General features: G+C 48.2%; 1 protein-coding gene across 2 annotated transcripts; it reads right to left on the minus strand.

Annotated features, from left to right (window-relative positions):
* Positions 1-640: 640 nt before the first annotated feature.
* Positions 641-18,422, minus strand: cta (Guanine nucleotide-binding protein subunit alpha cta). Of its 2 annotated transcripts, XR_016292704.1 has the most exons (5): positions 17,646-18,422; positions 17,152-17,202; positions 13,613-13,813; positions 1,444-4,444; positions 641-1,393 (listed from the first exon to the last, which is right to left on the minus strand). XR_016292704.1 is itself a non-coding variant. In XM_089587796.1 (4 exons), exons 1-4 carry the CDS (start codon positions 18,126-18,128, stop codon positions 4,070-4,072), a joined length of 1,110 nt encoding a protein of 369 aa, XP_089443922.1. In that variant the 5' UTR covers positions 18,129-18,422; the 3' UTR covers positions 641-4,069. The 2 variants fall into 2 exon arrangements, 1 of the variants encoding a protein (XP_089443922.1); XM_089587796.1 differs by having other exon boundaries at positions 641-4,444.
* Positions 18,423-25,402: the final 6,980 nt, after the last annotated feature.

The following is a 25,402-nucleotide window of genomic DNA, read 5'->3' on the forward strand; positions in this document are numbered from 1 at the left end:
CTCCTCCTCCTTGAGATGGTAATTTTTTTGTTTCATTGGTTTTGCTATGTCACATGTATATCAACTAGTTCACATAGCCGCTGAGTCTTCACGCCCATTTTATGAAGTCTATCACTCTTCCAATAGAGACAGATTTGTCCCTGCAGACCAGCACGAGAGTACGGTACAAATGCTATCACCTATATTACCTTTCCAGTCCCACTCGTCACCATGCATCATGTTTGAAATGACAGCCCACCATACTTAAGCAATGGTATGGATTTATGGTTTGGTTTGGTTTTATACGGTCTTAACGTCCCAAAGCAACTTGGGTTATGAGGGACACCACAGTGGAGGGCTCCGGAAATTTCGACCACCTCGGGTTCTTTAACGTGCACTCGCGTCGCACAATACACGGGCGTCTAACATTTCACCACCATCGAAATGCGACCGCCGCCATGGCCGGGATTGAGCCCATGTCTTTCGTGTCAGCAGCTGATTGTCATAATCACTGAGCCACCGCGGCGACGCATATACCTGAGGAATGCTTTCGAGTTACTAACGCACACGACACAATGAATAAATTGAACAATATGCCGCAAATAACAACACCTGACTCAATGTCATCTCTCAAAGCTAGCATAAAACATGAAACCGGAACAGTTTGACACTTTTATTTTTCAAAACTTCTTAAAAATAAAAATAACTGCTTTTCATTTGCATGAGTAACACTTCTTCGTTGCATCCAGCACACTTAAACTGGACCCTGTGCCAGACAGCTCTCTATTTAGCGTGCCTGCATCCATAGGCTTAACTTCACTGGAAGCTCTGTTTACTGCTGTTTCAAGGTACAAAAATTAAAAAGAAAAATGAGCTCACTTTTTCAGCCCCCAACAAAAACAAACCACATTGCATATCAACGCAGCTCAAGATGGCGGGGATTCAGCAACGACCAATGCCTAAAGGAGTCACAACAGTCTATCCCACTACTAAGGCACAACAGCAAAAAGCTGGGGAGTGGGCATGGGAAATACATCCTAGCACATCACCACTTACCACAAAAAGAATACTAGGATTGTAGAGAACAAGCTGTCTAGACCACGTTTCCCTGAGTCAAGCTTCACTGACCTGCAGCGCAAATCGGAAGTGCAAGTTGGTGTTGGCACTCATGCGCCAGGTTGGAGTAACAACGTCAGGCACAAGTGAATCAGTACATTCCATCTTGGGGCACAGTCTCGACAACCTGCACTCTATGAATAGAGCCTACGCAGGCTCCAGCGTAATGAGGAAAATTTTAGAGCCTGCTGTCTTCAGCCTTGTGTAGAAAACTTTAAGCCAAGGCTAGAGCCTGTGAACGTTTCACCCTCATGAGGAAAATTTTCAAGCACAGGCTAAAGCCTGTGCAGGCTCCTGCCTCATGAGGAAAAGTTTCAAGCACAGGCTAGAGCCTGTGCAGGCTCCAGCCTCATGAGGAAAAAGCTTCAAGCACAGGCTAGAGCCTGTGTAGGCTCCAGCCTTATGAGGAAAACTTATGACCATAGACTGGAGCATAGCCTCAGGCTATAGCCTCATGAGGAAGATGGAGGTTACAACACTTGTGGACAGTAGTTTTCCCGCATGCATCACACACTCTCTTAATATAACACACACATTCAACCATGATTTGAAACAATTAAGGAAGAGCACCATGGTGGCATGCCACAACGAACCCTGGCTTTAGAGTACATGCAATCTATCAACACTTGTGCTGTTTAGTAACACCTCACCCATGCTAGCTATACTGGCAACATAAAATGCACCAAATGTAAGCTGCCTCGTTCCGTTTGTTCTCATTTTGTTCAGCTGCACAACATGTTCGTGGAAGGGCAGTTTGCATCAAGAAAACTGACAACAGGCAGGATAAGAAAAATGCAGAGGTTAGTCAGCTATAATAGACTCTGTATAACATGAAACTACCAAGATAGGATCAGATAAGAGGTTGAAGAAAAATAGAATGCAACAAAGACAGTGAAGCCCGCCCGCAAAGAAAGGAAGCTGCACAAGCCATCCACCACTTGTTCTCCGAAACTATCAGGCTGGTTATCTCAGTTAAATGGCCCGCCTTTCTGCCTATGCATGGCTGAAGGACCAGATCTCACCAATACTGCAGTAGTGTCCTTATCTTTAATTGAAACTGGAAACAGCTTAGGATGGATGGTTTGTGAGCTACAAGATGCAAACTGGAAGGCTACAAATGCATTAGACTTTGGGGGAAAAAATATGCTCTTCTGCTTTTGCATACTATAGCACCACGTAATCTTTATATAAAATGATAGCTGCCGTTAGCAGCTCGCAAATACAGGTACACACCACTGACAAGACAGAACAAAGATAGTGCTGAAGAGGCTCGCTCAGCTGCTAACAAACGACGATACTGTAGTCTTTGAAATGGGTACAAGCTCTGTTTCACCCTCTGTAAGAAATTACTTGGCACACAACAAAGCATTCTGCGAACAGATGTGCAGACCGGAGCAGCATGTGAGCGAAATGCAAGTGCAATAACACTGCCCACACAAAGAAGTACAACTGCATTAGGGCCAGAGCACAAGCCTTCAACGCAAAACACCATCTCAGCTTGGCACCCGTGATAAATTAAACTGAGTACTTTTAGCCTGGGGAACTTGAATGGCTGAACACCAATTCCTACAAGCTCCAATCTTAACACTTGAGTGAACACACACCCGATATACTATGAGTATTTACAATTACTTAGTACAAGACTAACGTTGTAAAAGCATTCGTAGAAATTCTGCGCAAGCAAAAAAATGCATGCCCATTGTAAACTTGTAGGGACCGATAAACCATACCCTATTAAACACCCTAATAATCAGTATTACCTGGCTACAGACAAGCAGCACAAAAAAACGCAGTCATCCTGCAGGAGAAGTAAATGGTTCCCTGCAATTTCCAAAACATCACATCAAGCTCACATTCCACTTTGCTCTTCTCAGCTATGGGTTTTATATTTCTGCTCAGTGTCTCACCATAATCTGCAGGAAAAACTCAAACATGTAGCCTCAACAAGACCTCGGCGCAAGTTATAATGGTAACAACAAACAAGTCGCATAGAGCCACAATCTCGGAAAGTGACCCAAACATGAGCTGCAGTGCAGTGTTTTTGTTCCCTCATCGAATTCAGGTTTCAGTTCCAGGTTCTGCCAAAGAGCGTGACAAGTGTTTACGTAAGCAGAACCAAGCTAAAACTACAAGCTCTGCCAATTTCCGACACACTCTAGTAAGCCCACGTTTGTTAAAATACAAATCTGTCACAAGTCGCGTGCACCTCACGTGAAAGGTGTGAGGGCCACCCTGCCAAGCGTGGCACAGAGTTTGTCGAAATGCAGAGCGGGTTCACCGAACGCCGAGGCACTTGGTGTACCTATTTACAGTATGTACATCGGTTGTAGGTGTCGTTTGTACTCCTAGACGTGCCAGCGAGTAGTGCATCATACGAGGGATCCTGTGGAAGGAAGTTTCGTTGAAGCTGCACTTCGGACTAGAGCAGCGGAGACTGCTAGAAAGTGCAGCCTGGCATGAAGCTGCACACCTACCACAGAAGGCACCTCTCCTGCGGCATCCACAAAGCAGGCCTTGCAAGAGCGTGCAAGTACGGATTACCCAACGGAAAACACGCTACATTCCTGGCAGTACGCGGCTGCCTGCGGCATTGCTCCAAAGCACATCTAAAGCCACCAAACTTGTTTGTTGAGCCACATCCTTGCTGAATAGAACAAAAAAATACATCTAAGTTTATCTCAGGTTCCTAGACCGCTTTCAGTTTGCAGAGAATCCCAAATAAGATGTGGCTCAAGAGTAGATTCAATATTAAAGATCTAAGGTGACACAAAGTCTCACGAAATGAAAAATATGAGGAAGCTGGTCGAGCAAAACGTGTCAAAGGGTGTCACAGCTGTCTCCAGCGATAGAGGGAGCCACAAGGCTTGCCGAGATCCGCACGCTCCAACACGACCAGCCTCATGCACTGGTGCAGCTGCTCGTCCGCACAGCAGACATGCGCACACACAGAGGAGGAAGCCAGCTCGCTCGCACACTACTGCAGCATGAGCTGAGTGATGTTCTTCTGCAGGATGGTGTCGCGCACTGCGTTGAACACCACCTTGATGTTCTCCGTGTCCACGGCCGTTGTGAAGTGGTGGAAGAGGGGCTTGTGCTGGCTGCGGCGCGCCTGGTAGAACCAGTTGACCAGGAAGCGCTGCACATCGGCCAGGTTGTACGGATCGCCCCGGTAGCCCTCGATGTAGTCGGCGATGCTCGTGGCGCGCGACACCAGCTTCTCGCGCAGCAGGTCTGTCTTGTTGAAGAACAGGATGATGGACACTTCGGCAAAGCACCGGTTATTCACTATGGTCTCGAAGATGCTCCGCGACTCCACGAGGCGATTGGTGCAGCGGTCCTCAAGCAGCGCCTGCATGCATGGAGAGCCAACATTTCATTAATTTATTTTAGTTCAAACATACTCCTAGCCTCACATGTGAGGCTGCTGCTCCAGGATAGGGAAACAGCCCAGCTCAATGACTATTCCATGTGTACAGGGTCAGTCATGCTGAGCGTGAACAAGGCTCCGCGTGGCTGCATGCTTGCGGAGCACCATTGCGACTAAGCCGGTAGCAAACTTGTGCAAAGGGGCAGATGACACGAAGCACCACGTCAAGGTCTCTCTTGTCGTGCGCCACTCTGCAGCGATTCAAGATTGCGTTAGATGCAATGGCACCCCCGCCTTGTGAGTGGCCACACAGGGCTGTGTACCTGTTAGGGTGATAGACCCTGTATATGCACAAAAGAGAGAGAGAGAGACTGTACAAGAAAAAAAAAAAAGTATTACACAGGTATAGGTGAAGTTTTCACACAGTAACAGAAGGATTCAATGGCTAACATATTTTGCAGTAATTCAAAGAGCAAAAAAAATAAGGTACATTAGGCAAGTACAGTGAAAGCTCGTCAATTCGACCCCCGCTACTTTGGAAAATCGGATAATTCGACATGCACGCGAGGTCCCTACAATTATACATAGGAGTCTATGGGGCGAAAGTCTCGTTAATTCGAGCAAATTTCGCAGCGCGTCGGGTGATTCGACTTCACTCCGCAGCCCGCCAAGCCGGTGCACCGAGAGCAAAAAGAAAAAAACACTTCCACGAGCGGCGCTACTGTACGGCTGGTAGGCCATCCGTAGGGTCATCGTCATCAGCAGCGTGAGAGAGGGCGAGGGAAGCGGCGGCCAAAGCGGCTGGTCTCTTTCTTTGTGCTTTGTTGTGTCGCAGCAGTCGTGCTGACGTTGTCCGCTTAACCCTATTGACAGCAAGTCTCATTTTGGCGTGTGCCGTCGTTTCTGCGTGTTCTTGCTGCTACGATCGCAGTTATTCAACCGTAAGGCACGCGCTTTGCCAGCGTGTTTACTGCGCTGCTTTCGAGTGGGTAACGCGCAGTGCCTGCGTGCCTCACCTTTGTGTCCTGTCAGCTGACTGAGGATAAAATAATTGAAGTGACAGGCACTGCCAACGACCATTCGTCGGAGGGTGACAATTGTGAGCAGTTGTCCCAAATGCCGAAGCGCACGGTGAAAGAAGCCGCAGAAGCTTTGTCCGTGCGGGAGGACTTCTGTGAACAAATCCCTGACGGCGCGTGTGCCGCGGAGCACCTGGCAGCTGTTAGAGCTATCGTAGTCGCTCAAATTTGCTCGAAAAAGCAGACAACGATAACTGATGTCTTTTCTAAACCAAGGTATGTCCTGTTGCAGCAAACATTGGTTTTTGTTGTTCATTCGATATTTCGACAGGCGAAAAATTCGGCAATTTTTCGCGGTCTCGTCAGTGTCGAATTAACGAGCTTTTAGTGTAACTGCCAAAATATAATGAATTACACAGATAAGAAAAGATAAAATGCTAAGTAATAACAAAATTTAAAACTGGAAAACAAGTAGAGAGGTGATCAAATGATATGATACAAAATCTGTCTAAGCAGTATTGGCAGTGCATGTCACTTATACAAAGATCGCCTTCCTGTTGAGTCTCTGAATTGTATTTTGCTGTTGTCTTTTCGTTCCAGTGTTGTGTAGGATTCTAGTGTTGTGTAGGGTGGAGATGGGTGGTTGGGGTTAGGGAAGCGTCAGTAGGATAAAGGTGGGTTGTTTGGTGGTGGGCAGAAGCTTCTGGACAGTGAAAGTGGATGGACAGGAGGTGGAGGCCTTCTGGAGGGTGGCAGTTGGTGGTGGGTGAGCTTCTGGAGGATGGAAAGTGCTTTGTTTGGTGGTGGGTGGAAGATTATGGAGGCCAAAGGTGGATGGGTGGTGAGCAAATTCCTCCTGGAGGGTGACAGCGGCCCCACACAGCACCATACAGAAAGATTGAGCGGAAGTCGTGTTAGTAATGTGCACACACTAAAAAACACCCATCATTATCAAAAAATGCTTCAATGTAAATGCTTAGGCTAAAGTGGTCAAACAATGTGTTATGCCAAGTCTGTGTTAGCATCATCATCATCATCAGCCTGACCATGCCCACTGCAGGGCAAAGGCCTCTCCCATGTCTCTCCAATTAACCCTGTCCTTTGCCAGTTGTGGCCACTGTATCCCCGCAAACTTCTTAATCTCCTCCGCCCACCTAACTTTCTGCTGCCCCCTGCTATGCTTACCCTCTCTTGGAATCCACTCTGTTACCCTGACGGACCAGCGGTTATCTTGCCTTCGCATTACATGCCCTGCCCAAGCCCATTTCTTCCTCTTGATTTCAACTAGGATATCATTAACCCGCGTTTGTTCCCTCACCCACTCCGCCCTCTTCCGATCTCTTAACGTTACACTTATTTTTCTTTCCATAGCTCGCTGCGTTGTCCTTAACTTAAGCTGAACCCTTTTTGTTAGCCTCCACGTTTCTGCCCCATAGGTGAATACCGGTATGATACAGCTGTTGTATACTTTCCTCTTGAGGGATACCGGTAAACTGCCATTCATGATCTGAGAGAACCTGCCATATGCGCTCCACCCCATTCTTATTCTTCTAGTTATTTCCTTCTTGTGATCCGGATCTACGGTCACTACATGCCCTAAGTAGACTTCCAGCACCTCGCTACCAACTGCAAACTGCTGTTCCCTTCCATGCTAGGTTGTTCAACATTACTGTGTTAGCAGCCTATGCATAAAGCCCGACGCACTCTACACCAACAGCTGCCAATAAAGTGCTGCCATTAACCGCCGCTCACTCAGTTCTGACTAATTTCCAACATGAAATGTTCGGCAGGACCAGCACAGCACAATAAAATCATAGTGCTAGTCGAATTAGGTGAATCAATCTCGACCTGTTTAAGGCTGCATTCACATGATTTTCTCCAGCCATAGCGATACAGTGAACCGCCTCATGACCTTCGCAAATGGTTGCGAAAATCTGTCACAGCCAGTACAATCGACCACTTCGTGGCTCCAGCGTCAAACCAGTACAGTGTTCGAGACCTCGAGAGTGCCCCCACCTCTATCCAATATCCCCCAGCTGCGGCACTACTGACACCATCTGTTGTTATCAGACAAGTGCAGCGTGTGCTGCTACCCTGATCACAAACCTATAGCCCCCCACGGTGGCCAAGTTACCTAAAGGTTCACTCTGGCCGTGTAATTTTTGCCGCACCAGCGCCAGTTCGAATCTCAATCAACCCAGTTTTCTTGTGTGCTCAAAGCTTTCGGACTGCAGTACAACATCGCTTTCTACCTCAGTTTTGCAAGCATCATCACTGCATATAATGATAAATTTTATGGCATAAGGGCAGCACTTTGGCCAAAGAACGGCATGCCACAAGATATTTTCGTTTACACAAGGTGGGGTCAAAGTCTCATTACCCAAGCATTTCACCCCAGATAAACCAAGGACCAAGCCAGGGGAAAGTTTCTATCCACTGCATCACTGGGGGGTACCCGGCGGCATTGGGGATCGAACCCTGAACCTCCCACATGAGGCGGAAGCTCAAACCACCAGGCCACCACTTTGGTGCATCATAATCGCATATAGATAAGAGTCAGGCCATGGCACCACGGAGATGCGGCGATGCTGGCGTCAGCAGCAACTTCGTAGCGTAGGCAAAAAAGTAGGACCATCCACATTCGGTGTACAACACTTGCGTGTCTTTGGACATAATTCACGGTATCCCGACAAATTGTGGTATGACTAGCTGAGTCCAAAGGCAGAAGAAAGGAAGCAGCACAAGCTCCTTCAAGTTTATTCCAGTCAGGTAGGGGCAAAAGCAACAGGTAGCAGCCATAGAGAGGAACAAGTTCAGCAACAGTTCGGCTTCACAGCTCGCGCTGAATTTCTGCCTTCAAATCTGATCAGTTACCGTAAAAACCCGCGTATAATACGAGGTTTTTTCCCATAATTAGCGTCCTAAATTTCCGCCTCGTACTATTTGCGGATCCGAACAAAAATTTTCGAAGTTACTCGATGTTTTGGTTTCGTTTTTGCGGCGTGGCTATGGCTTCGCTTCGCTATTGGCGCGTGGCTACGGCTTGGCTTCGTTACTCTCGACAAACGACGTCACAACGTCGTTTCTTTGTTGATCCGTTGGGTGCGCCGGGGGGTCGCGGTGTGCCGTGCGCCTGTTGACAACGCACGTGCTAGCATGTAAGGCACGCTTCGTGAAGTGGATATTGTTTTAGAGAGCACGATGTCACGGTCTCGAAAACAGTACTCGGCTACTTTCAAGCGATTTTGGCTGCGGAGAACATCGGCAACGGTGCGGCCGGGAGGCAGTTTGGTGTCGTCGAAGGAAGCATTCGTGGATGGCCACAACAGAAAGAAGCCCTTTTCGCGTGCAGCGGAATGCGACAAAGCTTTCGCGGCCGTTTGATGGTTGTGTAAACAAACCGTTCAAGGACGCAGTCAGGCGGTGCTACGCAGAGTGGATGCGCTCAGGTGAGCCTGCAGTGACGCCAACCGGGCGGCTGAAGCGGGCTTAAGAAGTGCGGCATCTCGAACGCCCTCGATGGCACGGAAGATGAGTACATTTGGGATGATTTGTCGGACAAAGAAATGTTCGAAGAAAGCGCTACTGAAGAACAAAGTAATTGAAGTGAAGTGCGGGATGCGATTTGAATAAATGTCTTCTATGAGCTTGTGTTACTCGTATTATACGCGGGTGAAACTTTTTTTCCCATTTCGCGTCTCTAAATCTTAGCCCCGTATTATATTCGGGTTCGTATTATAGGCGGGTTTTTACGGTAATTTTCACCTCTGAATCCACATGGTTGCTGTGCAACAGTGCAAGAATCAATGCCTGCAACTCATTCGCGTTCTGTCGTGTTCTGAGCATGAGAAGTTTAGACACGGTATTCCCTTGCATGCGATTGCATGTCAAACACAGGGTGTCGTTTTCAGATGCCGGTTGCCCAGACTATGTGCCGAGCCTATCTTCGTGCAAAAGAGAGGAAACAGCTGCTGCCAGTCACCTTCAGCATTCACAGCAAGCTGGTAAACACAACCTCTGAAGAAGCACCGCACTCAGGCGGTAGTGCATACAGTGCAGTTCTTTTTCTATCCTCGCAAGCTTTAACAAGTGCGCTGTTTAAACACCGGCCCTATAAAGCGATTCAAAGATGCTAGGATCTCAGTAAAGTCATGCAGTGTTATTTTCCAGATTTTCAGAATTTACCCGTTCCAGCTCGATCAAAACCAGGCAAACAGCACATATCCCACCAAAAGCCACTACGATTGAGCAGAAGGTGCGCACTTGAATGTAAATTTTAAAATAAGAAGCAGAATGACTTATTTAGTTCGGCAGAGTGAACTTAAATCTCATCTGAAGCTCAAGGAAAATGTCAATGTATGCCCTCGTGTAGCTCTCCCAAAGCCAAGGCAGCAAAAAGAGATCATTTCTGATGACATTACCAGTGCAGCAAAACTTCAGACTCCTGCCACAAGCAGAACGAATATAGCCTTCAATCGTTAAGCCATACTGGAACCGCAAAAAATTTCCCACTGCCATTTTCCCCCTGTTTACACAAAACATTGCTATATTGTCCGTCCATGACTATCGCCAAACGAATGATGTATACCAGCAACACCACACTAAAATCCGCCGATAAGCACTGAAGTCAAGTATGCTTTTCGTAGACTATGTTAGGTCTGAACAGCACTGAGTTGCATGGTGGTAATGCAAAGTGCAAAATTTGTGCGCATGTTGATATCAGTAAAATGAAATGTGAAATGAGTGCCTGAAAACTTCAAAAATGAAAGCATGCTTTTACCTACGGTAAGCTTTAGGGGAGTGTGACCATGTAAATAACACGTTTGCCTGGGTATGAAAGAACATGGCATGTAAGTGCAGCTAGCTGCTTGCACCTGAAGAATGTCAGTAATAACACTGCTTGTGCTATCATTTTTCTATTTCAGCAAACGTAAGAACAGCAATATTAGATATTAATAAAATGCTGTAAAAAATACAAAAATGAGCAGTCCATTTTGTTTACAATAGTTATGGACATACATCAGTGACTAACCTGTTGCAGAAGGCTGGCTTGACACCATTAACCGAAAGAGTCACGTCTCTCGTTTCAAATTTTTGTACCAACTTGTAAACGATCATTTCAAGATTAACCTTGGCGAAATAATATATATTTTTTTAAGGTTACGACACTAGACAGCGACACAATCTGACAATTACCCCTTTTAACCCTTGTAACAATTGCTTCAAATATTCTTTTTTCCCAAGAACAGTAACGGACTGGAATCGGCCTACCAACTACGAAATTTTACAGCAATCTGTGGCACTATTTACTAGATGTCCAAGTTTTCCCTAATTTCGCTTTGCTGTTGCATTTCGTTGTACTTATTCATCATGTTTAAATATTTTTGTTACTGACTGGTAGTAACAGTTGCACTACATATTATTTTCTTTGTTTACAGTCAATGAGCGGTTGTGTAATACTGTTGCTTCTTTGTCTCAGCTTTTTTTCTTACACTTTTGAGACCTGTGCTCCGTATTATTTTCTGCTTACTGCCAATGAGCGGTTGTTCAATATTGTGACTTTTATCTCTGAACTTTTTGTTTGAGATTTTGGCACTTGTACTTGTAATTTTCCTTTCTTTGCATTCATATCCCACCCTGCTAAAATGCCTTGTGGCATTGCAGTAATCATAAATAAATAAATAATAAATAAAGTGATTCCTATAACCACTGCAACAACCAATGGGAAAGCTAAAAAAGTATTGCACATACAGTAAACATTGCCTGCAAGCCGCCAACAACACTCGTCAACTTTAGTGCCACAGAGTGCCTCCTCGTTTTGAAAGCAATAGTTTGCTCGGTAAATTTTCTTTTAATTTCACCAATCACTGACCCCGCTATTGCCAAGAGAAGCTAAGAATATTTTACAAGAACATGGAAAACACACAATTTCATTCATCTTTTCGAGCACACTCATTACTGCAATAACTGTCTGAAAGCGCACTGCTACACTTCAAGCAATGTTTCAACCTGAGGAGCAATGTGGCTTTGCTGGCCAAATGTTTAGGGGAATCCCCCAAGGTGGAGTAGATTTGTATTAAGGAAGTAATTACTCATTGACATCCACCCGAGCGCAGCGCAGCCTTACGCCTACAAAGGAAAGCTATACAGCTTACATTGTAGTTAAAGAAAAATTCGTCCTGGTCCGGGGTTCAAGCCTGGGACCACCGCTTCACCGGAGCAGTCACTCTACCAACTGAGCTAACTGGGACGGCAAGCTTATGGTAGGGCAAGAGTGAATTGACCAATAACTCGAAGTGGGAACAGTGTGGGTCAAATGTTTAGGGGAATCCCCCAAGGTGGAGTAGATTTGTAATAAGGAAGGAATTACTCATTGACATCCACTCAATACTCATTGAAATTGCAGAGGTGTCATGCTTTTCAGTTGGTCGAAATGGTTATGACGTCAGAGTGCGCGGATTCGAAGTAATGAAGTCACCCACGGATGCCTGACGCCCCCTTTTGGAGCAAACGACAACTAATAAAATAGTAGTTGTCCGCTACGGCAGGGGGCGTAAAGCGTCCGTGGGTGACCACATTACATACCTCATTACTGCAAACATAGCCACGGATACAACCAAACTCATCGAAGCAGTCAAAGTGTGTAGTCAAATTGTGTAGTCAAATGAAGCACTAGTACCGCAAAAACAGACTCGCAGTCAGTGCCAAACAGTGCGCCAGGAAAGGCGCACTGTTTCACCTTGCAGTGCCCCCTGAATTTTTTGTACACCACTTTTCTAGAGACCCTTTAACTCACTTTAACCACCAGAGAGTTATTTCCAGCTCTTTTTTTCTCGACCTACTATCTAGTTATGTTCTCAATGACTGCCAACCTATAAAGATAAAAAAGCTGTTTCAGCACTGTGTACTGTGTCTCCTTGCATCAAGAAACGAAATACAGATTTTGGAAGATTTTTGACAGATTTCGCAAGTAAATGCATGCATCGATATTGATTTTTTGACATCGATCCCAGCGGCTACCCTATACCATCATTCACTTCAAGACGGCAGCAATCCGCCCTTTTCAATACGGACACCACGGGTTTGAATCGACTGCGGGAATATTTTTAAATCCAATTTTCTCGACGATAACAGCGTTTTTCTGCTGCCAGACAAACATAAACAAAGCAAGAAAGAGCCACAGAGTCAACTTGTGCTGGGAACAATGATTGAATAGAGTTATCCTTAATGTCTCTAAGCCTTTGACCACAGACTTTCCTTTCACCAAGAAAATACCAGACAGAGGAATTTCACTCTGTAATAGATCTTTGCTTACATCCACTGCACAATACGTACACCCTTGGTCAAAAGTCGACAGCAGATATAGTTTGCGTTTCAGCCGCGCAGTGCCGAGCTCAAAGCACCCCCAAGTCTCTGCTGGGTAACAAAGCCCTCATCCTAACCTTTAAAAACATTTTGGTCTCTACGGGTGCCATAAGGGTTCCATTACGGCATTGAAAAGCTGAACATAAGGCCCGAAGAGTTTTCATCAATGCAGCGCTTCCTCTGAAATTATTACTTTTCCTTCTTGTGTGTTACGCTTGAAAAACTCTTAGGCTTATCACTCTGCCTTGTGGAAAAAAAACTAACAGTGACTAAGTGACAGAGGCGACCCTGAACGATTTCCCCGATAAAACTGTCGCTGTAAATGTAGGGCGCTTAGGTCTACTTAATGCCTATATCTCTTTTCCACAACTTTGTGCTATAGTCGGATACAAGTTAAGTCTGCAGTGAAGCTCCGCCCACATTCAGCCTCCGCGCACAGAATTGCTCCATGACGAAAAAGTAGTCCACTGCTTAAACGTTTCTTGTTACCTAAACAAGAAGCTTATCACAAGAAAAAAATTATGAGCTCTAGAATTTTGATACGCGGATTGTTTGATACAGTCAAACATTAAAAAGCTGATTTCATTTACAGTTGCGATTGGCCAGCGGAGTAATGCACGACGCTGCAGACCGCGGCCCAGTGTGAGCAACTGCTGTTTTCTTAAGTGGTATCCTACTTTAGCTATGTAGCTTTAGACATGTCAACGAATGTGCAAATCAGCACATTCAGGTGAGCTGCGCACATGAGGTAGAAGACAGTACCCACCTGATCGAATTCGCTGGATGATACGAGGAAGAGGATGGAAGTGACACTGTCGAAACAGCGAAACCATTTTTGGCGCTGCGACCTCTGGCCACCGACGTCGACAAAACGGAATGGCACGCCGTTTACCGGCACCACGAACTCCGTAATGCCCTTGGTGGCCTTGCGTGCATGCAAGATGTCCTGGTTGGTGGGTATGTACTCCTGGATAAACATAGTGGCAGGCAAAAAGTGTTGTTGAAGGGGCTGCGAAACACTGCTTGGGGGGGGATACCGGCTATACTTCAGGTGGGTTCTTTATGTCACACAGATGCTGACTTAAAAAGAATTACAGGAATCGATGCACAGGAACGGGAGTTATTCAGTGGAGAAATTTCAAAATACAAGCAAACAAAACGCTGCCCTCAACTCGATTCTGGTGGCGCTTCCCACTCCTATTTCACTCTCCCAATGACGGCACCTGGCGCAACCAATCAAAACAGCCTGCCAGAGCACGTCGCGGAAGTTTGCACTCCATGGTTGCCTGCTCCCTGTAACTCGTTTTTGCTGAGACTGGCAGCGTCGTTTCCATGCCAGAGCGCCCCTGGTGGTGTATTTTTATTTTACTTGCTTTGCAGGGCTTTTATCTAAGACAAACAAGTTGTTTTTGTTGATCTAATATAAAACGCAGACAGGTGACAAAATGTGTGTCTATTTATTCACACAATTTGCAGTATATTTACTGTCTGTCCGATCATCAAGCTCGCGCCAGGTGATGTCATATCCGCTGCTAAAAACCCGCCACTGTGTGGCGACACCATCAGAGCCATCAAGTTGTTTTTGGGAGGACATTAAAATATTAAAAAACGGAATATACGCGGTATTACCGAAGCTAATAGCACCATTATAACTCACTGTATGCAATCAACAGGCAAAACAGTTAACTAAGATTGTGTTTCTGGGCCCCTTTAAGGCAAGGCAATAGTAGTGGACATCTTGGATGATTTGATCATGTTTCTGTGCAAAGGCCCTGCAGAAACAACAATTTTTAAACAATATCTACAAGTTTGGTTTATTCCCGACCACCGGGGGTTCTTTAACGCCAAAGTAGAAGTTTGGGCGAGTTGGTAGGTACTCATTCTAAAACAGAGCAGACAAGACAAGAACGGCGGAAAGAAACGTACAACCCGAGCGCTGACTTACAACTGAACTTTATTGAGCAAAACGCGCACAGTAAATAGGAAGGAAGTGGCAGCTGTAATCAGAAGCAGTCGACGTGATAAGGTGTAAATGGCCATAAAAGCGATAAATAACGTAAAATGATAACTTAGGTTCTGCACTTTTTGTTTACCGCTGGATGTGAGTAAACTTGCCTTCCTAGAAAAAGTGTTAAATTTGTTGTTCGCAGTATGCCAAATGCAATCATGTCATTGTTTAATGATTTTATGTTAAGATTTTGCAGTCAGAAAAACTGTCACCTACACATACCATTCACTTTTTAGCTTTTATCCTTTTTCTTTGGTATTAGATGTTTTCATCGTTTTATGGCTCTTTGCACCATGTGTCATTATTCGCTATGTAGTCAGCCATTGTGCCTTGTTCACCTTTTTTCCATTTCTTTTGAGACTTCATCTTGTTTCATCCTTACCGCCCTCTTACACTCTTTATCGCTTTTATGGCCATTTACACCTCTTGACGTCCACTGCTTCTGATTATATCTGCCACTTCCTTCCTATTTATTGTGCACGTTTTGTTCAATAAAGTTCAGTTGTAAGTCAGCGCTCGTGTTGTACGTTTCTTTCCGCCGTCGTTGTCTTGTCTGTGCTGTTCTAGAATGGATAGAATGGTTCTTTAACGTGCACTGACATCGCACAGTACACGGGCCCCTAGAATTTCACCTCCATCGAAATTCAGCCGCTCCAGCCGGGATCGAACATGCGTGCTGGAAAGTTACACTACCAGCATTCGGCGCCCCTTTAAAATGGCCATGGACCACCTTCCAAGCATTGCAAGTGAACACGTTTACTGACAACGCTACATAACGACAATCGCCTCTGACAGCCTTAAAGGCGCACTGAAGAGGAATCTGAACTCGTCTTTTTGCCGCAGGAACTCGATCTACACATTCTGAGCATTCTTAGAAGCTGCGATTTATTGCCCTGTGTGGCTGATTTTCCTAATTAAATCGAATTAACGTCCGGCTCCCGCCTTTTTTTTTTAATTCTCCCTCATACGGTGGGCAGAGTCGACCAACGCGTGGAGTGCCTTGCAGCCAGCTCCGTGGAGGCTTTTGCTTTCGCTTTATTTTGTTTTTTAGGTTTCCGTGAATAAATAGTTTCTTTCGCAGATAATATAGCCGCGAAATAAGCCCGCATAAATAAAAATATGCGCGGACTATTTGCTTCTACGGACTACTACGTATTACTCCGCCAATGGCAGAGCGGCAAGCCGCCGCAGGACTGGCTGAAAGGCACTCCACGCGTTGGTCAACTCCGCCCACCGTACGAGGGAGAATTTTAAAAAAAGGCGGGAGCCGGACGTTAATTCGATTTAATTAGGAAAATCAGCCACACAGGGCAATAAATCGAAGATTCTAAGAATGCTCGGAACGTGCAGATTGAGTTCCCACGGCAAAAAGACGAGTTCAGATTCCTCTTCAATGCACCTTTAACACAATTTCACAAGCCAGCCTAAGAGCTGGAAAGTATGCACATCTGTCAAAATATGTGCAGTAATAGCATGCAGCTTGTGCGGAAAGAGCAATCAGGGTGGAAAAATGGATGACTGGCATAATTACAAGTTCATGTGTCATGGAACATGCAAACCTGATGCTGTTCAAACATCGAGCAAAGGAGCAGGAAATGAGAAGGCAAGTTTTCACACCACTACAGCTTGACACTTTACAAGCTTTAGCACATCAGAAAACCAAGATAAACACATAGCATCTCATGCACGGTTCCTTGTCTTTTGGCATGCTGCTGCTTGTAAATACCAACCAAGCAAGCCCAAGTTTTCACGTTAGTGCACGATAATTTATCCTGAGACTGATGCTTTCAGCTGCACACAAGCCACTACCTCGATTTATTTGCATATATTATCAGCGACAAATCAAACGCAAACAAGACAACTGAAATGGAAAGAGCAAAATGGTTCTAGATGGAGGAGACTTAATATTTTCACTTTGATGTTGCAAAAACCTCTTCGTGTAAATGTTAATGCACCTCAGTATTACTTTTGCAGCAGTTAATATTTTTGTATTCTTGTGTTCACATTACAATGTCCATGAGTAATCTGTTGCTGATAGCATTTCATTCTGCATTACAAAGTACGGTAGCGGCCCAAGCAGAATGAAAGATCAATGTGAGGATTGCTTGGTTCATATTTTATTCTTTTACATTTGAAACATCCCACTGCTTTGTGTGCATGCCTTCATAGCACATGGCATATGTGTCACTGCACAACAAAAAGCCTTCACACAGCCAGCGAGCCCAAAAACAAAATAATTTAGCGTAGTGACATGCACGCGACCAATAGCGGTCCCGCCCTCTAGCTGGCAAGCTTACCTTCGTGGCGATTCGATCCAAGTGGTCGAAGAAGTAGCGAACTCCGTCACCCTGCAAGGGAGGATAAAGTTCCCGTAACCTGGAAACCCCCAGCTCCGCTACGCCTACCAAGCACAAGCGGCAAATATCGGTCTTACTCTTATCTAAATCAACATAAAGAGTGCACTACTCGAAGACAGCGGGGAAGCAAACGCCTTTGCAGCAAATGCTTAATATCGGCAAGCATTACGATAACATGCCAGCGAAACTGATCCCAGCCGAGCGAAGAGATCAACGCACAAAGCTTTTATCACACGCCAAGCGGCTGTCGTCGTACGGCTGCAGTCGTACTAATCTTCCCGCGACAACATACATCGCGGCAGCTACCAAGAAAAAAATACGCTTACTACCCGCGGAAAGGCCCCGATTGATACGAGACCCGCCAGCTGCCAATATTTCACACGCTTTCGCAATTCGCACGCCCCTATCAGCAACAGAAAGAACTCTCGACTGACCAGCTGGAATTCGATGCGGCGCTCGAACGCGGTCCGGATGCCGCCGTCTTGCCACAGGGCCCGTACCGAAGGCGCGTACCGCCCGAATGTCTCGGCGTCGGCAGGCTCCAGGCTTGACTCGTAGCCCAACAGCCTGTGGCCGTGCGCGTCATTGGAAGGATGCTGCCAGGGGATGCCCAACTTCCGCCGCGCGTCCACCAGCACTTTCATGCCGCGCAGCACGTTCTGGAAGACGCAGGACCTGTATTCGAGCAGCTGGTCCGGCTCGAAGCTGTAGTTGTGGATGATGCGCATCTGCTTGAGGAAAGTGCTCTTGCCGCTTTCGCCGGCACCCAACAGCAGTAGCTTGACCTGGCGCCTGAACACTTGCTTGTCCTTCTGGATCATCTTGTCGATCTTGTGGCTGCGCTGCAGCGACTCGAGCTCTTCGGGCCCGTACTTGAGGCCGTAGAGACAGCCGCACTGCGCCAGCAGCCTGTCCATGATGACAGTTCCGTGACGACGACCGCGTCGCTCGCTCAGTGGGCCGTCGCTGCTGCCGCTGGGTCGTCCCACCACCGCTCGATCTCGCCGCGCTCGATGGGTGCGGAACGCGGCTGGTTCCGCACCATGCTCGGGTTAGCAGCCGCACGAAAGAAATGTCGGTGACGGCCCCTGCCGCCACGGCCCGTCACCAATCGCGCACTCGGGCCAGCGCCTACCACTACGGCCGCCCCAGCTTGCCAGCCCTACGGGACCACACGCCTCAACACACGCTCGGCCAACCGGAAACCACCTGACAAGAAGTCGCCGCGCTGGGCGCTGGGATCGCTCGAAGACTGCGAAAGAGATAGTGCGCCAAGCAAAAGAGGTTGTAGGGCTAGCCACCATAGCAATGCTCCGGCCGGCTCCGCCAGATGACTAATGTAGCGCTGCGGTCGAGTTCGTAACTGAATGATTCTTGTTTTTTTTTTCAGCAGAATGTCAATTTTAATATATCTAGTAATACCAGTAAATCACTTTAAAGGACTAGCTCATTTATTTGCATAACGAACGTGCTCATAACATAATAATTCCTTACGTTATGGCCAAAAATGTGGGAAAATGGGGTGCCACACGCACGTGGCACCATGCCCTTGCCAAAATTTATATTAACTCTATGCCAAAAATTTACTTGACACCTGTAACACCTGTGCAAATTTTACTCCGCGTATTTTTTTATACAAATAAACGAAAACTGTTGTTTGCAAAAGTGCGTTATGCGAGTAAATGTGTTATTCATGGTAATCATGTGCGATGTTAACTTGCGTTGACGTCGCAAGGATCATCAGTCTAACGCCAAATCCACTGTGCCACCGCGCGGGTGACCGGTAAGGTAGTGAAGTTCGCGAATTCTCGCCTTAGCTCTGAGCGCATAGATTAACTGCACCTAAGTTTGAGCAATGCCTCCAAGCTTGTCAACATAGCTGACGAATCAATAGGCGATGCGTTTTGAAAGACTAAAGACTTTTAATTGTATTGCATATTTTCTTATTCAAAATAGCGCGTTAGACGTTGGCCTACATGGATCGCCACGTGGTATTCGCCTATGGCCGCTAAATAACTTATAATCGATTGATTGATTGATTGATTGATTGATTGATTGATTGATTGATTGATTGATTGATTGATTGATAACAACTTTTATTTCCACCGATGTAGGAGGCCCCCTACTCCCCGTCCCTGGCACGCAGGCCTAGGGGACGGGGGACAGGACCTCCGCGACTAAAGACTGGCGAAGATACATTGGCTCTTCGCGGCTTCAGCCGCCAGGCGGACAGCTCGTTTCTGGTCGGCGGGGTCCTCGCTTCGCAGAAGGGCCTCCCAGGCTTCTCTACTCTTAATATTGTCCTCAGCACCCGGGGATCCACGGCATTGCCAAATTATATGATCGAGGGTCCCCCTCGCTCCGCAGGTCTTACATTTGTCACCTTTTTTATCGTCTAACGTGGTTTGAAATAACCAGACAGGGTTAACGAAATTTCCGGCCTGTGATCGTCGCCAGGCGGTGGCCTCTGTATTGGTTAAGTTTTGATCTGGTGGTGGCATTAGACGCCTGCCTAACCTGTAGTGCACGGCGATTTCCGCGTACGTTTGCAAACGTTCGTCCATCCCCTGGGGGTCGGGTGGCTCTACAGTTACCCGGAAGTAGAGATCTCGGACTAACACGTGGGCCGCCTCGTTACCGGGGACGGATGTGTGTGCTGGGACCCAAATTAAGGTGATCTTGCGATCAATTTTGGCTGCGGACAGAATTCGAGCCGTTTCTGGCGAGACCCTGCCCTTTCCGATGTTGCAGATTGCTGTTTTGCTGTCACTGAGAATCAAACTAGCCTTGGTTCCGGCGCAAGCAAGCGCTATTGCAACCTCCTCGGCCGTATCTATGTTTCTACTCCTAATGGAGGCGGCGGCGACTGGTGCACCTCGGCCGTCGACTACTGAGGCGACCGCCGCTCCCGACCTGCCACTCGCTGCGTCCACGTAGGCAACCTCATTTGCCCTGAAATTCCCGGCCCTGAAATTCCCGGCCTCTTCTCCCGTCTTTCCCTGTGATGTTCTGGTTGCATGTTGAGGGGGGCGAGAATATCATCGTTCCCCCACTCCCCCGCAACATGCACCCAGAATTTATAATCGAATTTATTTCATCACGCTGTTTCGGTTTACGTCTTCGTCAACCGAACAATGGCGTCGACATGAGGTTGAACTTTAGGTCACATTACAGTAGGTCACATGAACCACGGAACCGGCTGTCACCCTAAATCTTTCTCATGTTCAAAATTTATTTGTATCCACCAATCTCAGAGTTTTGTATTTGTTTATTGAAATCAATATATCTGAGTTTCTTTTATTATTATTATTATTGTTGTTATTATTATTGTTGTTGTTGTTACTGCTGCTGTTGATATCGTTATTACCTTTCTAATTTTATTTCGTCATTTCATTTTTATCGTTTTGAGCACCAGGCAGGTGGCGTTTCCCTCTGCAACTATCTAAAGCCCCTCAATTTTGTTGAGGGGCTTGTGTGCTGTGCGATGTCAGTGCACGTTAAGCCATCCCATGACCCCTTCACCGGGAGCTTCTCATTAGGCCGCTCCCGAGGAATATGCACCCGTCCCACCACGAGCAGCGCCGCAGAGCCCGTGCGAAGGCACTCCATCGAGCGTACGGCCCCGAGCCGGACGCCGTATGGGTGGACGCTGCCTGCACGGGTGATGAAGCGATAGCAGCTGTGGTGGACTCTTCATCCACCCACCTCACACTACCTCTCCCTCCAGACACGTCCCCAGAGGCTGCAGAGGAAGCCGCCATTGCACTTGCTATCACTCGCACGGAAGCCCGGTATATATTAAGTGACTCTAAAACTGCGATTTTAAATTTTGCTCGAGGCCGAGTTCATGTCCCTGCTTTTGGCATACTGGACTCGCCCGATGCACCCCCGCCCCGCCATGTGGAGCTGATATGGGTGCCTGCGCTCTCCGGGAATCCCGGAAACGAGGCTGCCAACCTTTTAGCCCGAGGTTCTTTAAACCGGGCTCAGGTGGCCTCGGATCGGGGATTCACGAAGGAGCGCATGCACAGAGAGAGAGAGAGAAAACTTTATTTACAAAGGAATTCGGGGCACGCCCCAGGGTCCCCGCACGACCCCACTGCACTCAAGTGTTTATGTTCCTGAGGTCCATAACACTGGCAGCACGGCCGGTGGCGATGGTCTGCACGGCTGGGTCCTCCGAGTGCAGCAGGGTCTCCCAGTCCTCCCAGGTCTTGAGGTTCTCTAGGTCCCGCGGGGGAGGGTCCGCCGGGCAGAGGGAAAGGATGTGGAGGGAAGAAGCGAAGGGTTCTGGGCATAGGGCGCAAGCAGGAGTGGGGAAGGAGGGATGATAGTGGGTTAGGGTAAGGGGCGAGGGGAGAGTATGTGTTTGTAATCTGCGCCAGAGTGTTGCGTGTCTGTTATCTAGGGAGGGGTGGGGCGGGGGGTAAAGCTGGCGAGAGGCTCTGTATGTCTGGGTCAGCTCACTGAATGAGTGCATGCGATCCTTCGTGAATCCCCGATCCGAGGCCACCTGAGCTCGGTTTAAAGAACCTAGGGCTAAAAGGTTGGCGGCCTCGTTTCCGGGATTCCCGGAGTGCGCAGGCACCCATATCAGCTCCACTTGGCGGGGCGGGGGTGCATCGGGCGAGTCCAGTATGCCAAAAGCAGGGACATGAACTCGGCCTCGAGCAAAATTTAGAATCGCAGTTTTAGAGTGAGTTAAAATATACCGGGCTTCCGTGCGGGTTATAGCAAGTGCAATGGCGGCTTCCTCTGCAGCCTCTGGGGACGTATCTGGAGGGAGAGGTAGTGTGAGGAGGGTGGATGAAGAGGAGTCCACCGCAGCTGCTGTCGCTTCATCACCCGTGCAGGCAGCGTCCACCCATACGGCGTCCGGCTGGGGGCCGTACGCTCGATGGAGTGCCTTCGCACGGGCTCTGCGGCGCTGCTCATGGTGGGACGGGTGCATATTCCTCGGGAGCGGCCTGATGAGAAGCTCTCGGTGAAGGGATCGTGGGATGGCGAGAAGGGTTGGGTCGTTGGCCGGTATTTTGATTCCCAGGGAGTCCAGGATATACCGACCTGTGGAAGTTTTTGTGAGCCTGATGTATTGGGCCTGTCGGTGGGCCTCCACCAGTTCCCCGATCGTGTTGTGGAGGGCCAGGCCTAGTAATCTGTCTGTGGGTGTGTTGAGGGGAAGATGAAGTGCTACATTGAATGCCTTGCGAATCAAAGCATCCAAAGCGTTTATGTCATGCTTGGATAGTTGTAAGTATGGGGTAGTGTACAGTACACGGCTGAGGACAAAGGCATGAATGAGGCGACATAGGTCGCGCTCCTTCATGCCTCTATGATGTCCCGAAACCCTGCGGATGAGGTGCGATATCGCGCCTGCAACCTGCTTGAGTTTCTTGAGGGTAGTGGTGTTTTTGCCATCGTTCTGGATGTGCAAGCCCAATACACGGAGGGTGCCAACCTCAGGTACCGGGTAACCATTCAATTAAATGGCAATGGGGGAGCGGGGGCAGCGGTTGTTCTTAGGCCGGATGAGGAGCAGTTCGGACTTCTCTGGGGAGCAAGACAGTCCGATGGTCCGTGCGTAATTTTGGGTGAGGGTGGCTGCTTCCTGGAAGGTGTTCTCTATGTCGCCGTCACTGCCGTGGGTGGTCCACAGGGTGATATCGTCGGCATAAAGAGTGTGCTTGAGGTGGGGAATAGTTGCCAATTTCCGGGCGAGGGGTATGAGGGTTATGTTAAAGAGAAAGGGGGAAAGGACGGACCCTTGAGGGGTGCTGGTACTCTGAAGTGTGTAGGAGGGGGAAGACAGAGGGCCGAAGTGTATCTCAGCCGTGCGGTCAGTCAGGAATGCTTGAATGTAGGCATACGTGCGCACACCCACATTCAATGGGGATAGAGCAGTCATAATCTCCTGATGTTCAATGCGATCAAAAGCTTTGGAGAGATCCAAAGCTAAGACTGCCTTGGTGTGACCTGGAAGAAGCGGGTCAAAAAGGTCGTGTGTGAGTTGCAGCATGGCATCCTGTGCGGATAGATGAGGGCGGAATCCCACCATGCTATGCGGGTAGAGATTGTTGTCCGCCATGTGACTTGTGAGTCTCGCTAACACAACATGCTCGAGGAGCTTCCCGAGGCATGAGGTTAGCGAAATCGGGCGAAGGTTTTGAATGGTGAGTGGTTTGTTGGGTTTTGGTATAAATATTACCTTCGCGTGGTGCCAGGACTGCGGGAGGTTACCCTCCCTCCAGCACTGGTTGAAGTATTTCGTAATGTGGGTGATCGATTGGTCATCCAGATTACGGAGCATGGAGTTTGTGATTTGGTCTGCACCAGGTGCGGAGTTGGCGCGGAGAGTCAGGAGGGCCGCTCTGACTTCCGTCTCCGTGATGTCGGTGTCGAGTGTTGGATTTGCTTGTCCTGTGTAGTGTGGTAGAGGTATGGGGCCGCCTGGAGATGTGTACATGGTTTGAAGTGTGTCTAGAAGGGTGTCGGGATCATCAATGTGTTCATGTGTGAGGCGTGTCACGTGGTGCTGTGCTGCTGATTTGGTGCGTGTGGGGTCAATGAGGTGTCGGAGGAGTTGCCATGCACGTTTGCTGGACAGGTTTCCGGCGATGCCGTCACATATCTGTCCCCAGTTGGATCGACAGAGCTCCTCAGAGTGCTGTTGGATTTGTGTCTGCAGCGCGGCCAGCCGCTTTTTAAGCGTTCTGTTGTGTTTGTTGCCTTTCCAGCGTTCCAGGATGCTGTGATAAGCCTCCCAGAGGTGGGCTAGGCGTGTGTCAAGGGTCGGTGTTTCGGTTGTAGTTTCAATGTGTCGCGTGTTGTGGTGAACGTCATGCTTGAGTGATTGCACCCATGCATCGATGTCTGTGATGGGAGTGTCTGGGAGGGCGGTGCGTGCAGCGCGAAGGGCATCCCAGTTAATGAGTTCGTGTGTCATATTTGCGTGACGGGGTGGTTTGTATGGGACAATGATTTGTATAATGTAATGATCACTGCCCAGTGTATGTTGTGTTCTGTTCCAGGTAACGCCGCGGATACAGCGGCTCAGCGTCAGGTCCGGACTGGTGTCCATGCTGACACTGTTGCCGATCCGCGTAGGCGTCTGAAACGTGTTGTGCACAGTGAGTTGGAGGTTCTGCAGGAGCAGCCAGAGCCTGCGACCTCGATGTGTCGTGGTTGTGTATCCCCAGTCAGTATGCTGACTGTTGAAGTCCCCACCGATGAGTAGGGGATGTTTCCCTGCTAGATGGTGTAGCTTTCGCAGAAGTGATTCTAGCGGGGCCATCGGCAGGGACGGGGGGTGGTATATGTTTGCTATAAATATAGAAGGAAGTGAATGTGTGTGATGTATAATTTCCGTGATCACGCAGGGCGTCTCAGACGTAATGTGATGAGTTTTGTAGGTGAGGCTGCGGTGGATGAGTGTGGACGCCCTGGGTGTGTTAGTGGTATCCGAGTGTGTAGATGTGTAGCTGGGGAGGGTTGCTCGGTGTGCAGTCTCCTGGAGAAGAAGTATGTGGGGCGTGGGTGTGATGGTGGGAATGAGAAGTTGCAGAGGTGCGCGCTTTGCCCGGAAGCCGCGGCAGTTCCAAGTTATAATGGGGAGATAATTAGTGTTCCCCCCCGCCATATTGGATGGTGGGGGGATTGAGGAGGGTATTAAGACGGGTGTCAATTGGTATGTGTGGCTCAGGGAAGGTGTTTTGTGCTTGTGGAGGTAGGATGGGGGGAGTGGAGGGGGTTTGAAGTTGGGTGAAGCGATGGGTAAGATTATGCTCCAAGAGCTCCATCATCTTGGTAAGCATAGCGTCCATGCGCTGCTCAAGTTTTTCGGTGAGGGCGGCGGCAAGGTGATTGAATCTGGCCTCGAGGCGGGCGTCTAGCTCCTTTAGTTTAAGGTCAAATTTTGCTTCGAGTGCTGCTAATTTAGCGTCTATTTCTGGGGACACGGGAGGGGGTGTGGCGTCTGTGGTGCGCTGTTTCTTTGCAGGAGGGGTGCTCGAAGTGTCTGTGGATGATGAGCTCGAATTAATGACAGGGGGTGCGGGTTGAGGGGTCATGGAGGGGGCGGGGGTGCTTAGGAGAGAGGAAAGGCGGCTTACCTCGTCACGCAAGGCCTTGAGTTCCTGGTCTCTCGGGTCTGCCTGGGAGGACTGGGGTGGTGGGGGTTGACGGGTGGTTTTGC

Source organism: Amblyomma mixtum, chromosome 4, assembly GCF_055824585.1.
Source record: "Amblyomma mixtum isolate Tamu chromosome 4, ASM5582458v1, whole genome shotgun sequence".
NCBI classification, from domain to species: domain Eukaryota; kingdom Metazoa; phylum Arthropoda; class Arachnida; order Ixodida; family Ixodidae; genus Amblyomma; species Amblyomma mixtum.